Source organism: Nasonia vitripennis, assembly GCF_009193385.2.
Source record: "Nasonia vitripennis strain AsymCx chromosome 5 unlocalized genomic scaffold, Nvit_psr_1.1 chr5_random0007, whole genome shotgun sequence".
Taxonomy (NCBI): domain Eukaryota; kingdom Metazoa; phylum Arthropoda; class Insecta; order Hymenoptera; family Pteromalidae; genus Nasonia; species Nasonia vitripennis.
The window spans coordinates 4,310-19,993 of NW_022279658.1; the positions used below are offsets into that span (position 1 = coordinate 4,310).

General features: G+C 36.0%; 1 protein-coding gene across 9 annotated transcripts in view; it reads right to left on the reverse strand.

The window, feature by feature from the left end:
* Nucleotides 1-9,554: 9,554 nt before the first annotated feature.
* The window catches only part of LOC107982113, a 729,835-nt gene continuing 723,705 nt past the window's right edge, over nucleotides 9,555-15,684 (reverse strand). For 4 of the 9 annotated variants that reach the window (XR_004345312.1, XR_004228129.2, XR_004228132.2 and 1 more), the window contains 2 exons: nucleotides 10,477-10,574; nucleotides 10,127-10,295 (listed from right to left, as the gene is read on the reverse strand). Coding sequence is in view for 3 of the 9 variants with exons in the window: in XM_031933120.1 (XP_031788980.1) it covers nucleotide 10,295; nucleotides 10,360-10,413; nucleotides 10,477-10,574 (153 nt within the window). In the remaining 6 variants the exon portion in view is untranslated. Of the gene's footprint in view, nucleotides 10,296-10,359; nucleotides 10,414-10,476; nucleotides 10,575-15,684 lie in introns of those variants that run through there. The other 5 variants (XR_004345313.1, XM_031933120.1, XM_031933124.1 and 2 more) reach the window with 4 other exon arrangements.

The following is a 15,684-nucleotide window of genomic DNA, read 5'->3' on the forward strand; positions in this document are numbered from 1 at the left end:
TCATTCCTGGCCAATAATATCGTTCTCTTATTTTTTGGTAAGTTTGATTGATTCCCTTGGGTCCTCCTGTTAGACTGTCGTGAAGATGGCTAATTATTTCCTTTCTGTGTTTTTCAGCTGGTACTTGTGCTTTCCATAACACATTGTCACTCTTATTCTGCTTCCGTGAAAATGTTTGTAGAGTACGTCTAAAATTATTGGTGATTCTAATTGGTCTAATATGTCTCCTTTTCTCGCTATTCGGATACTTGTAATTTTTTTATTGATGAGTGTTTCTTTTAGATTCCGAAGTCCCTTGTTTAAATTTTCTATTTTTATTACGTTGAAGCATTTGTCTTTCATTATTACTGTGAATATGTGATGTTTTTTGAATGGCGTGACTAGGATTTGGCCTATCTTTGGCTTTTTACTCTTGATTTTCGTTAAGTCTATGGCTCCGATTTCTACTAATAATCTGGTTACTGGCCAAGTGTTGTCGCAGTCTGCCGATAGAAAGTGAACAATGTTATCTCTTTTGTGCGTGATGCATTCTCTTACGGTGATTATGTTCTGGGGAATCTTCTTGAATGTTATGTGTGTTGGGGCATCTTCCGATTCATGATCATTTTCTGTTGGAGTGTAGTCTTTGTTTAGTGGCTCTAGGTCTGGTGGTGTAGGCAGGAGAAAGGCATTCTTATTTCAGGCGGTTTTGAAAATCTTATGTCTATTATTGATCCATCTTCTGCTTCTATTTCACTTAATACTCCTAATTTCCTGCGTGCTTTCGTCTTATTTTGTGGTGTGCTCTTGTCTGTAGGGCTACCACTTGTTATCGTCGGGGTCACAGATAATGTTTTCCTTGGCGGCGGCATAATTATGTCAGCCAGGCTTTCGACGTCGGAGTCGCTTCCTGAGTTTTCTTCTCTTGTGGTCTCCTGTAGCTTTTGTCGTGCTCTTTTTATTAATTTTTGCACGCTTTTTCTCCATACATTATCTATATCTATTTCTTCTTCTGTTTGAAACCGTGGGTCGGATGTGTAGATTGCTTCACGTACTTCATCTGCTACTTCATCATCATCTGAAAAGTGTGAGGATATCTGTAGCTGTATCGCAATTTCTGTCCCTGATTCTGTGGTATTGGTGTCTTTATCCATTTCATATCTTCTCATACTCTCTTCAAATTTTCTGCTTGCTTCTTCTACCTCTTCCCTAGTTAGAGTCGTCTTTACTGATAGGTTCTTAATTGATTCGTCTTCGGAACTTTCTTCTGTGTTGGATCCTTCTATTGCGCTGACCTCTATTGCAATGTTGTTTATAGTTTTATCTTGTTTCCTTCTAAAGAAAATACTTCGTCATCTTCTGCTTCTTCTTCCGTCGTCTCTGTGTCTTCTTGTCGTAGTCCACTATACCTTGGGCCTGGTATCGGTGGCTTCTCTGAGTCGGTGTCTTCGTTGGTTGTCGAAGATAACCACGATCGTCTAGATGGGTTGACTTGTCATCGATGTATCGGAGTCTGCATCGGTTGAACTTTCTGGGATTTCCTTCAGCTGAATGGAGCTAGTTTCTGCTGTTGACGCTTCAGTCGATGTTTGAGCTGTGGGTTTAGCTGTCACTGGTTTTCCTGGTTTTGTGGCTTTTCTTGATGCAACGGGTTTGGGTACTCTGGGTATTGCTCCTTGTTTGATGTACTGTCCCACTGGACTCTGTACTTGTGCGCGTCTTGCTCTAGTTCTTTGAGCTATCACGCTATGCTCCAACTTTGGTGCCTCTTTATTGGTTTTGGCTCCTATGGGTCTTCCTCTTCCTCTAGGTTTATTTGCTATGTCGCCTGTTGATTGTATCCTGGTGCGTGGTTGCACAATTCCCTTGGCCGATTCCGTGATAGTGCATCTGCGTTTTTATTCAGCTTTCCTGGTTTATACTTAAAAGTGTACTCGTACCCGATGAATCTAAACATCCACCTCATGAGTCTTTGGCCTGGGTCTTTTCTGCTGTGCATCCAGTTTAGTGGTTCGTGGTCACTAACTAGTGTAAATTTTCTGCACAATAAATAAGGTCTAAACTGGTGCAAGGCGTAAAGTACTGCGAGGCATTCTTTCTCCGTGGTTGAATAATTTCTCTCGGCTTTGTTGAGCGCTCTAGACAAATATTGTACTGGGTGATCGAAGCCGTCCTTTTCTTGGCTTAATACTGCTCCTATTGCGTAATCTGACGCATCAGTGGTCAGTGTGAACTCCTTGTTGAAGTCTGGGAATTGTAATATGGGTTCTCTTACAAGGCAATGTTTCAGTATCTGGTAGCTTTTCTCGCAATCTTCTGTCCATTCAAATTTTACGTTTTTCTTGAGCAGGTCATTTAGTGGCTTAGCTATCTTCGCAAAGTCCTTAATGTACTTCCTGTAGTATCCAAACATTCCTAGTAGTGTTCTTACATTCTTTGCTGTCTTTGGTGTGGGTAACTTTGTTATTGCTTCCACCTTTTCCGGATTTGGTTCAATTCCTCTGGAACTTATTATGTGTCCTAGGAATCCTACTTCTCGTCTAAAAAATTCAATTTTATCTGGCTGCAGTACCAGTTTGGCGAGCCTTAGTCTATCCATCATATGCCTAATTCGCTGTTCGTGTTCTTGCAAGTCCTTGCTGTAGACTATAATATCATCTAAATACACTAACATCTCTATGTTTTGCAAACGTCTAAGTGCCTTTTCCATTAAGCGTTGAAATGTCGCTGTTGCGTTCTTCAGACCTTCTGGTAAACGTGTATACTCATAATGTCTGTTGAGGGTTGTGAATGCTGTCTTGTAACAGTCTTCTGGTGCCATTGGTATCTGCTGGAATCCACTTGCAAGGTCGAAAATCGAAAAGTATGTTGCTCCACCTAATTGGTCCATGATGTCGGAAATGTTAGGCAGAGGGTAGGCGTCTCTGATTGTCTTTTTATTGATTTCGTGAAAGTCGATTACCATCCTCCATCTTGGGTTTCCATGGCTGTCAGGCTTCTTCGGTACTATCCATATTGGCGAGTTGCATGGTGAATTCGATTCTCTAATAATTTTATCTCGCAATTTCTTCTCCACACTCTCTCTGACGACTTGCTTATGTTTCGGAGGATGCCTATATTGTTTCGTGTTTATAGGTATGTCGTCCTCTAAATGTATGTGGTGCTGGATCATATCTATACACGGTAACTTGTCTCCTGGTAATAAAAATCTATCTAAATAATCTTCTATTATACGGTCCACTATTTTTAGTTCTTCTTGGTTCAAGTGACTTCTTCTAATTGTTTCTTTCACCTTCTCTAGCCTCTTAATTCTGTCCACTATAACTTCACCATTAAATTCGCTGTCTGTTTCTTCTAGAAAATTTGGCTCCGTGTCAAATAGTATTAATTCTTTGGCATCGACCTCTATCATGACGTCTTCTTCACTCGTATTAATCGCCATCATTTTGCAAGTGTTGTTGTCGTTAATTACTACTCCTTCTCCCAAAAATACATTTTCATTCCCTACATCGATTCTGGGTATGTATCCTTCTTTTAATTCACTTCTGATTAGATTGATTCTTACAACTTGCCGAGTTCTGGCCTTTAAAACATGTTTTGTTTTTGCTGGTATCTTCTCATTTTTGGATACATCTGTTACAGGTGCTTCTTTATCGTCTTTCTTGTCTTCGACTTGTAGCACGTTGCTGGTTTTGTAAGAATTATGTGCCCTTTTTCTCTTCTCTCTGTATTATTTTTCTTGTCCAGAAATGGCATTGGGTGCATCACGTCTCCGCCTACCATTAGAGCGTTGTTAAAATAAGAAATGACAGCCTCTTCCTTATTTAAATAATTTCTTCCTAAGAGTCCATCGTGTGGTGTCGGAAAATCGTCTGTCACTATGTGGAATTTCACTGGTGTATTTCTGATAAGCAAATAAACTGCTCCTAGAATCGGTACTGTTCCCGTGGTTATTCCTCCAAGATTCCTCACATCTTTCATATTTATTGGCATGTCATCGTGTATAAAACTTAATTTGATTAGATTTACACTTGCTCCGTTGTCTATCATGAATGTTAACCAAGGTTTCGTGGTTCCTTGTGGTATGTGTACTTTTATTGCTGTTGGTTCATCATTTTCCCAATTAAACTCTTCAGGTCCCTTGCAGTCGGCTGTCCATATATTGGAAGTTCCTGTTCCCTTGTCATTATCGCCATCACTGGTGCCTTTTGCTGCACCTGGTTGTTCTGGCTGCTCTGATTTGGGTTCTGCCTGCCTTGATTGTAACCCTGTATTTGTTGTGGATATTTCTGGTAGTCCACATTCTGCTGTGGTTTCTGGATAGGTTGTTGGTTCTGTTCCTGGCTCGTCATTCTTTCTCCATGATGAGCCCTTTGCCGTTTCTCCAGCTATTGGGATAATTATTGTAATTCTCTCGTCTATCCGGACCACTAGGTTGATAATTTTCACGACGTCCATTTTCGTGATTAAAAATTTGCCTTTGGCTTCTTTGACCATAGTTTCTATTCCACGACGGCCAATTGCTCCCTCCTGGTGTGTTGCTGTTGTTATACCCCCGCTGGTATCCTCCTCTATTGTAATTGTTGCCACTACAATTTCCTCTCTGATAACCTTGATAACCATTTTGGTTGTAGTCATTCCGGTTATAATTGTTCCTCCTATGGTTATCTTGGAATTCTCGTTGGCGTTGTTCAGGCTCATTGACGTAGCCTACGTAGTCTTCATCTTCGTTGTCGTATCTTGCATAAGCTTCTTCCTCCTCGACATATCCTGCACATTCTTCTTCTTCAGGTATATATCCTATAAAATCGTCATGTCTGTGATTTCTGTTGTCATATCTATCTTGATTTCTGTATTCTTCATTGTTACATCCGCCACCTTCATTGCGGTATCCATTATTATAACTATCCCTTCTTTCTGTATTATAATAACTTCGATTCACTCGTGGCCTGGAGTCCGGTATGATCCTGGCTTCCATGCGTGTTTCTAGTCGCACAGCCTCTTCGTATGCTTCTCGTAGATTCTTTGGTTTGAATAAGTCCACTCTTTCCGATAAATTAGCTGGTAATCCCCTTATGTATATATCGACTGCCAGCATCTCCAATGGTTCCATCATCGCGTCAAGGTTGTCACTTCCCTTTTCTTCTTTCAATGCATTCCTGGCACTGCTCAGTAAAACGTTCAATTCGTCATAAAAATCTCCTACAGTTTCTCCTTGCCTCATCTTGACCGTCTGGATACGTGTGTTATAATAACTAAAGTCCCTGCCTGGACCAAATCTCTGCTTTAAATGTTTAATTAAGTCTTCTACTGTTGTTATGGTTTTGTTGTTGAGACTCTTCTTCGCTGCTCCGGTTATTCTCTGCAGCACATTTCGCATAAATTGTGGTCGTATTGCCTCAGTTACAAGTTCATTTGCATTCTTCAAATCTTGTATGTAGTCTCTTAACTTGGTATGTTTCCCGTCAAAGCTTGGTATGCCGCTTACGCAACTCATAAGCATGAAACTATTGGCCATGGTGGTAGCCAAGTCTGCTCCTGTGTTTTCACCCGTCCTATTGCCGGTCTCGTCTGTCATTTTGAATAGATTTACTGCCTCTTAATTGTCGTAGAAAATTTTAAATAATCCTCTAGATAGTTCTCTAAATGCTTCTAAAACGTTCTTGCTTTATAGAGAGTCCGTAATTCCGTGCCACTATTTTATTAAAGCCTTATTTCCTCTCCTCACAATCCCAATATTATATTTATCATATGTTATTATTATTATTGTAATTAAAATTTTATGATGTGGGTATAGATAATACATATATTGAAGTATATTAAGGGGTAACGTAAACGAAATTGTGGGATTTTTGATAGTTAATTTTCGTTTAATTATTGTGGGGTTCGATAAATAATAATAAATGGTGATAATGCTTAATAATAAAACCAGTAGTCAATAAAATATTGTAATAAAATATTAATACTAAATTAATATTAAGTGTTCACGGGTATATGTCTAAACTAAAGGCTTATCCAACGAGAGTCGTCAAATCGTGCATTTTTTTAATGGGAAAAATAAAATTTGTGTCGTGTCCTCTGTCAAAATTTAAGTCAAATTTAAATTAAGAGTGATGGTCCGGTTTTGTAAATTCAATTAAAATATTTACGTGATTTATTTTCTTCGCAAAATTCCCGAAAAGAGAATTTAATTATGCTAATTATTTTGTATAATTCAAAATTAATTAATTTATTTAAAAATAATAGATGACTATTTGTTGTTATGGATTATGTAAATAAATTTCCCCTAAATAGTGTTTTCGAAATTAATTCGCCTATAATTATTAACATATAATGTTTGAATAATAGTCTTAACCGTAAAGATTATTTATATTTATGTAAAAGCCCTATTATGCAAAAAAAAACTATTGTTTCTGAATGGTCTCAAACTGTCACGTAATATTTCAAAGTCGTAAGGAAATAATTTAATTCCAATGGACACGCCCTTGTTTTCGTTAATCCGGTCTAAATGCAGTAGCAATAGTTTAATTGTTTAATTACTGAATTTACTTTACAATAATTCTCTTGAAAAGTCTCGAAGTCCAATATTCGAATTCAAATATTCGCGCGCGCTCTGCCGCTCTCAAAATGGCGTCCGCCCGCTCTCGAGTCTATAGTCACTAGCTTGGGTGTGGCACCGCTCCGCGCCTAACTTCTCGCTACAGTCAAACTCCCTAGTCGAGTCCGTTTGCGTCAGCTGTTGCTTTGTGTTGCGCCGCGTGTACTTTTCGCCTTCAAATTATTGCTAATTGTTTTGCAAAAGGTGAACCGTGCGTGTCGTCTCGTATCGTTCAATCAAAAGTGCGTGTACGTGCTATCACGGTGTTCCTGCAAAGGTCAAAGTTCGGGCCCAGGATTGTTCCCAATGTCGCAGCTGCAACTCTATCAGCTGACTCAGATAAGTTTTTTTTTTTATTAAATAAATATTAAATTTCTTGCAAACAACCCGAGAACTGTTGCTTTGTATTAACTTGTTTTGTCTTTCTTTTCAGCTTTCGTGGCAGTCAGCAGCAGCTTGAATTTTTTTACAAACATCCTCAAGATCAAGGAGGACAGTGCTGAGTCTGCATGACGTCATGGGTGTGTTTTGTGTAAACAGATATTTTTACCACTTACTCCCTCTCTATTTTTTTTTTTTTTTTTTTAATTAACAATAATTGTGGCGTGTGTGATTAATAACTCAGTCGTGTACTTGGGGTTTTTATTCAATAGACTTGGAGAATTTAAAAGTAGAAATTTGTGCGACAAGCGTCTTTCATGTATTCTGAACCGTGCTTCTATCACTTAGCTATTAATAAATTATTGTTCGTGTTTCTAATGTTGCTTGTGTTGAATAATCGAATGTTAAATTTATTTTTAATAGTCCAAACCTTGTTCTAAAACCGTATTTTATTTAGAGCCGTGCTTCTATACTTAAAGTTTTTGGTACCATTAACAATAATTATGTAATTTTTGCAAATATTATTAATCACACACTCCCTCTGTTGCTTGTTAATACTTTTCCTGTAAATTATAGGAAATTATAGATAATCAGCTTGCTATATGCTGACTTTTTTTATAAATTTGTCGCGTCTGAGGGTCAATTGTCGCTTTTTGACAATTATTATTAATATTTATTGGGTCTTTTTGTGCAAAATAGATGTGTTTTAACCCAAACCCTGGGATTTTATTTTGTTTTGTTCAAAATGATTAATATTTATGGTTTTGGTCAGAAATACTTTGACGCCAAACTAGGTTAGACAGGTTATATGTGTCCTCGCCTGGTTCTGATCAAGCTATCTTGATATATTTTTGATTAGACTTTCTTGCCTTTCCCCTAAACTACGTCTAGCAATGGGTCCTTGTTAATCCATATGCCTTACGCAAAGTTATGCAAATAAATGTGTGTAAGAATGGGTTTCATATACAAAAATTTTAGCGTTTCCTCGCTCAGTGGTCAAACTATGGTATTAATTATTATCTGGGGTACAAATACGCATGAAATTAATTATTTTTGGTATTTACAGGTTCTCAATAGGCGTGTTTACACCCAAGTTAGCTGGTTCGAGTGCAAGAGCCCAGACTTTCTCTTGCGAAAGCCGGAGTCCAAGACTCTACGCAGCAGCCTCGTCAAGGCCCTGGCTCGACTTCTGGCGATCACTTGCCAGTGCACTCTAGTGCTACTCGTCGACCAGATTCTGGGTGTTTCGGTTATTTTGGAGCACGAGCAGTGTCCTAATGGGCCCACCCCTACGTGTTTTCTGTATTCAAGAGAAATAGTGTAGTGTTACAAGTGTAATTTTAGTTAAATACAGAGTGTTAAGGCGAATGGTGTCAATTAGAATTTGTGTTTTTTTTTTGTTAGTTCTGAATTAGACTGTAAAATGTAGGACTGTGCCTGTTTTTGGAGTCAAGTGTCGGCAATCAAAATGTAATGCAAAAAAAAAAAAAAAATTGTAGAATGAAAATTGGTGTGATTCTATGTGTAAATGTTTTGGAAGTTACTGTTTTATGCGTCTCTCTGTGTACTGGTTAGTAAACAATAATTTGTGATATCAAACTACGGAGGTATATTGTAGATTGTTGGTGTGTGACTCGAATGCGATGCCAATTTTCAAAATCTTGATTCTACTCTTTGTGTGTAATATCAAAGTACTTGTAATGAACTTTTATGTGTATATGTTGTGTGGCAGGACTCATCAAACTGCTTGTGCATTGAGTGTGTAAAGAAAATTGCTGGTGTAAGAAAAGATATTGTGTAATATTATTGCGTTTTGTCTTATTTGGGTACCTCTCCTAATATCCACTGGGTCTCAATGATTTTTAACTAGTAAAACGTCCGAACTTATTAATTGTAAGAGTCACAAGAAATAATAAAAAAAATTATTTTAAAATCACTGACGTTACTGCGCGTCCCACCCGATATGTGGCTGCAGTGACGTCACGGCGTCTTTGTGTGCTTGCGCGCGCGTCTCGAATTTCAAACTCCTATCAATGCTCTTGCTTTTTATATTCTCTCGTTTCTCTCTTTGTCGCACTTATGACTTTTTAATATTTTTCGTATTTACGCGCACTTAATTAAGATCTTTTTTTTTATATGTTCACTCACTCACAAAAAAAAATTATTTTAAACACAGAAAACCAAACAGTTTTGCAAGCAACAAAAGCTAAGCAGATCCCGGACGAACCCCCAGTTTTGTTAGGATAGAACCGATTCCACCAGCTAACAATGAAATATTATTAAAACGTGGGCGCTTAGCTACTCTCCCATACGGGGGAAATCAGTGAGAACACTAATTTGTCGAGCCAGAACTGTTTGATTTAACCGAAATGTCAAAGTTCAGAAATATTGAATTAAATGCTACTTACTTTGTTCTGTGGACTTCTGGAATTTGAGAAATAATTTAACCCGAAAGGATGCTCAAAAGAAATTGGGATGACTGCTCGGAAAAGATTGCGGGATTTAGATCTCCTTTTTGGCAAGATGTTTTAGCAAAACGGAGAATGGCTCAAAATTAGTTATATTCTGAGTGACTTATTTTCCAAAACTCAACACATGGATTGCAGTGATGTTTATTATCAACTTATCAAAACACAAATTAAATCAGACACTCAAATGAAACAAAACTTATTGAATTTCTCAAAGGCAAATTACTCAAAATCTAAACTCTTAAAATTAGCGTCCTTTCTCTAGGAGCGCACACCCTGGAGTGGCGTTTCGGGGGAGGTGATGCTTGAGAGAGAGTCGAAGCTTTCTCCCACGCGGGGTACTTACTTCTCCTCTCTTCTTACTTCAGCCTAGCCGCGCTCTTTGTCTTACTCATTAGGCCTTATGGGCCTAATACTATGGTCAACGGCTAAACTGCAGCGTCGGCTGTGCACGCGCGCTTCAGCCGAGGGAGGAGAAGTTTGTTTTGGTTTCGGGTACATTTCTTCGAGGCTTAGTTAAGCGTCGAAGTTTCTGGATCTTCTTTTTACTGGCTTTGTGTAATTTTTATATAATATTTCTAAATAATTTATCCAGGAACTTCGTCACTTAACAACATTTAACATGGAAACGTTAAGTATAGAAGTTGTAGATGTTTTAAAAACATAACTTTTTACCGTGGCAATTATTTTTTCAAAACAATTTAAAAGAAATCTTCAAAGACTGTTTAATTTGCATAGTTAATAACAACATCTTCTTGAAAATAATAACAACATCTTCTTGAAAATAATAACAACATCTTCTTGAAGTTAATAACAACATCTTCTTGAAAATAATCCTTGCTGCTTTATCTTGCCATTTATTTTTTCATCTAAAAAGCAAAAAATAAGTTAAAAAAAATATTTCTAAGTGTAAATAATAATTTTTTGTTAAACCATTTTTTATGCACTAAATGCATAGGTATAACTTGCATCTTATGAATACAGCATCTACAAGAATATAAATTACATTCATGATATAAAATCGAATAAATTATGTAGAACATATTGTACCTCAAAGCGAACAATAACGAAGATCCAGTGCTAATGATGATCAGGCATTTGACTGGTGCCCTCGATCCTAGTACTCTGGATCCAGCAGACCATGATATCTGCAATTGTATAGTATGACTTATACACTAGAAAAAAAATCATTTCAAAATCATAATAAAAAATATTTTGAGGGAGTTATGTGGTGAGGTGGATAAATAATTATAAACACTGTATGATTCTAGTTAAATAGTAAAGCTTTATTTAAGAGAAGATCTAGACGGATACTTAGGTGTGCTCTCTATGAGCTGCCGGTACGAAGTGGAGCCGAGCGCGGACACGCGCTTACAGGCCCATGTGCGGGAGTGCCACGCATGCGCACAGCGCTCTACGCAACTGTCAGAGTGTAGCAAGTGCCGTAGCCATACTCCAACACTCCCTCTCACTTGCAGAGCTCTCAGTCCCAAGACTCCTTATTTAGCCAGTCCTCCTTGTCGACCTGAGCGTCTGCCTCTGCAGATTCTAAACAAAAAATAAAACAGATTATTTCGATTATCATTTGTTTACATTCATGTTCATTATTTTATGAGTTACTTTCTCATGCAGTTGAACAGGTAATGCTTTTGTGAATATGTCTTCAAGCTGATCTTTTGACTTGACCCATTCTACATTTACATAGTTTTTATCTACGCATTCTTTAACATAGTGTTCTCTTCTTTCCACCATGTGTCGTAGTCTATTTCCAACGTTTACCTTTGCACAGGATATAGTAGCCATATTATCGCAGTACAACATTATGGGATACATATTCTTTTCTACCATTCTGGATATGGAGTTATGCAAGGACATTACTTCTTGGCATGTCTCGCTCAAGGCTAGATACTCCGCTTGGCATGTGGACAGAGCAACACTTTGTTGCTCATGAGTTTTTCAAGCCACAGCACTTCCAAACAGCTTGATTACAAAGCCGCATGTTGTCAAGGAATCTTTGCAGTCAGATAGGCTGGCATCTGAATAAGCCACCATATCGTTTCTTGCATTATTAAAGATTAACTCATAGTGTTTAGTGCCTGTCAGATACTGAAACACACGTTTTACCATGTTCCATTCGTTAACCGTTGGATTAACTTGGTGTCTGCTGAGAACATTCACTGTGTAAGATATATCTGGTCTAGTTGCGTTAGCAAGATAAAGAAGAGACCCTACTGCCTCTCTGTATAATCGGTTCGGTACACCTGATTTATCCTGCTGTTTTTTGTGTATTCATGCTCCTCCTCCTCTTTTCTATCACGGCTAGTAGCTTCGCTAATTCTCATAGGCGTGTTTACTGGCCTACATTTTTCAAATCCAAATCTAGCTAACATTTTATCTATAAATTTGGTTTGATTCAGTCGTATGACTTGCCCTTGAAAGTCTCTATCAATTTTGATTCCCAAAAACTCTTTCGAGCTACCTAAATCCTTGATTTTGAATTCTTGACCCAATTTTCTGCTCAGTTTGTCTAGTATATCCTCGTTTGGGCTTGCCAAGAGAATATCATCAACATACAATATTGCCAACACTATGCCAACACTTGTATGTTGTATGTATTAGCAAGGATCTATATCATTTGTCTGAAATCCAAGCTTAATCATAACATCAGTGAACTTATTATTCCATTTCTTTGGGCTGATTTTTAAACCATACAAAGATTTATTTAATTTCCAGACATAACGCTTTCTAGTGTCTCTGTTGACTAATACTCCCTCTGGAATTTCCAAATATATGTCTTCGGACAATTCTCCGTAAAGAAAGGCTGTTTCGACATCTAATTGTCTTATCTTATATTTTAATTTGTTTGCTAATGAAAAATACGCTCTGATCAATGGCATCCTGGACACTGGGGCGTAATTTCACGCAAGTCGTACACATTCTTGTCTTTGAATCCACGAATGACTAATCTACCTTTGTATTTAATCTCACCTGCTTCATTCACTTTTCTTTTAAATACCCATCTCGTATCAATGATATTGGATTTTGTGCTAACCATAGCGATTTTTGATCTTTCGACTACAGTGTAAACTTGCTTATCTCTTATTGCATCGAGTTCATTTTTAATAGCATCAATCCAGTGTTCACTCTCAGTCGAGTTAATTGCCTCTTTGTAAGTTTGCGGATCTCCCTGGATTTTTGCTAATAAAGCATGAAACTTCAGATCACTTAAGTTATGATCAAAGTCCAGTTTTTCTGTTTCTGGATTTTCACACAGGAAAAACATGGCTTCTGCATTTTTCTTGGGTCTACCCCGTTTTCTCTTACAAGGAAAGGTACCCAACCCGAACTCACCGATTTTGATGATTTTCATATATGTTGTAGAACATAAAAAAATAAGAGATACGTATTTTTTTTTATCGGATAATTTTCACTTTTAAGGGGTAAAAACCTCCCCTAAAGTTAACCCCCAAAAAGCGTTTTTTTTAAATATCTCGGCTTAAAATTAATATTTTTCAATGAAACAAATTGGAGGTTATTTCTTACAAAAAGAGCAAGTATTTCATGGTGATTTAAAGAGTAAGGGTAGCATCCCCTATTTTTTAGGGGTTGAAAACATATTTTTTGGCATAATTTTATAATAAAAATGTTTAAACCGACTAAAAAAAATTGGAAAAAATGTTTAAACATCCTTAATAACAAAATTTAGTTGACGTCTTTCGGTGTTTTCATAAATATTATCCCTAAGGGGGTAAACCACCCCTAACACAAAATAACTGTAAATATGTAATTCAATACATAATATTTCGTAGAAAGTTTGTATATAGAGGTTTTCGAGGTCGCTGATTACAAATCTGTTATCAGATTTTGAAAATTCAAAATGGCGGATCCAATATGGCGGACGGAAATATCGAAAAAAAATTTTATATAATAAAAAAGTTTTAAACGACTAAAAAATTTGGAAAAAATTTGTAAACATCTATAATAAACAAATTAAGTTTTTCGGTTTTTTCATAGATACTTCCCCTTAGGGGTAAACCACCCCTAACACAAAATAACTATAAGTATACTTCAATCCATAATATTTTGTAGAAGGTTTGTATATAGGGGTTTTCGAGATTGCTCTTTACAAATCTGATATCAGATTTTAAAAATACAAAATGGCTAAACCAATGTGGTGGACGAAAATGTCGAAAAAAAATTTTAACTTTCAAAAAAACTTGTTTACAAATGTGTGATCTTTGTAGCCTGTACATGTGAACTAAAGAGCCTTAAACCCTAAACCCCTAAAGAACAAATAGGCTAAATGGTTGTGCTTTTTAACCAAACGACTCCAAACCCCTAACCTCCAGACAAGCCGAAGGCCTATGCTTTACCGTAGACACGAGTATAGACATATTACCGATATTTTATTCTATCATTTTGTATGTAACAAATAACGTCTCGTTTTATGTTTCAATCAAAGATTATTTATTTTTCTGCTTTTATAAATTAGCATAATTTCAAAAGTAATTTCATAAATTATAAAGTATTTCATAAATTGCATAATTATATAATTTTATAAATTCAAAAAGTCCACACTTTTTTGCAAATGAAAAAACATAGGTTAATAAAATTAGTTTATCAAACTCTTTTGCGTTTTGTAATAAAATTTAATGTTGTCAAACTTGGGAGCTTTTCATTGTTACAATTATTTCGTAAGCCGAAAGTTTTTTAGATGAATTCTCAAAGTAATGATTATTGTATCTATAGTAAAATATTTACAGTCTGGAATTCCATAATAATACTATTTGCTACGATTTAATGAATTTATCAAAAAATCTAAATTTAATAATAAATATTATTCTAATTATTATTATTATTTTTCATTATCATTGCTATTATCAGTATTACTGTTATTATTGCTATTGCAATTATGCTTATTCTTCTTCTTATTATTATTATTATTATATTACTATGATAATTTTTGTTATTGGTAAAAATACATAAAAGAATATTAATACTCGAACTTCATTTGCAATTAAAGAACACGTTGTTATTGAAAGGGAATTTTATATGCATTCATTAGTTTAATGAATGTTATCGTACATTCAATGATAATTCCACAGATAAATGTCTTTCACTCATAAAAGTTGTTGACAATATGTGCGAATCAGTATGTTCTTTTTTTAGATTGTTTTCATCGAGTGTTTACCTCAGCTGCCTGTGTTATTTTTTAGGCAGTGAGTGAGTTTTGTGGGTATTCTAGTTCGATGCCGGAAAGTACGAATAGTACGTCTTTTTGTTTGTCAGTGGTATCATACAGTTGTAGAAAATTTTCTTTAGTGATTTTATATAGATTTACATTATTCAATTTCAAAGTGAATAAAAGTTGAATAAAACCAAAAATAGAGTTTTCCGAACATCACAAAGTGGAACGAGAATTCTTCTCCAATGCATAAATTAATGATTTGATTCAATTTACATTCACTCGTTTTATTCTGGTAGAAATGTAGCAGTCGTTCCTTACATGCAAAAACACAGCTTGTATAAATTTTACCGCTTGTTTTCATTTTAGATTGAAAAATGAAAATTAATCCGTTAAACGTTCTAAACTTATTATTAGCATACTTTCAAGCGTTAAACATACCAGATAGTGTCACGAATTATCACGAAACAGAGTTGGCCGAAAAAATAAAAGAAATTTTAATAGATGCAACACATGATTTCAACGATGTAGAAATGATTACTGATGACTCTTTGGATTTTCAAGAAGAGTATAAAGACCATAATGTGGAAATAATTGAAGATGAAGTGCAACATCATTTTCCTGATCCGGATATAGCACCAACAAATCAATGTACAGCAGATAATGAAGAACTAGATTTTGAATAAAAAAAAAGAGCTGTAGAATTTTGGAGAAGTAGCAAAACGAAGCAAAATTTAAGTCTCAAAACAGTGCAAAACAGATTCAAAAAAGTATCATCTATTAGTCAGCTACGTCGTTGGGCTCATTCAATTAATAAAGGTGGCACGTATAGAGAAAAAGTAGCACAAATTTGTCAGTATACCCTAGATAATTTTCAAGCAGCTCTCGACAGTGGTTCAATTATCCATGATGAAGATATAATTCGATGGGCCTTACAAGCTAAAAAAGAAATTGGTTTTGATGACATTAGATTCAAAGCTTCTAAACATTGGTTACTCAAATTTAAGCAAGCACACCGAATAGTTTCTAGGAAAATAAATAAGTTCATAACAAGAAAAACACTAGAAAGTAGT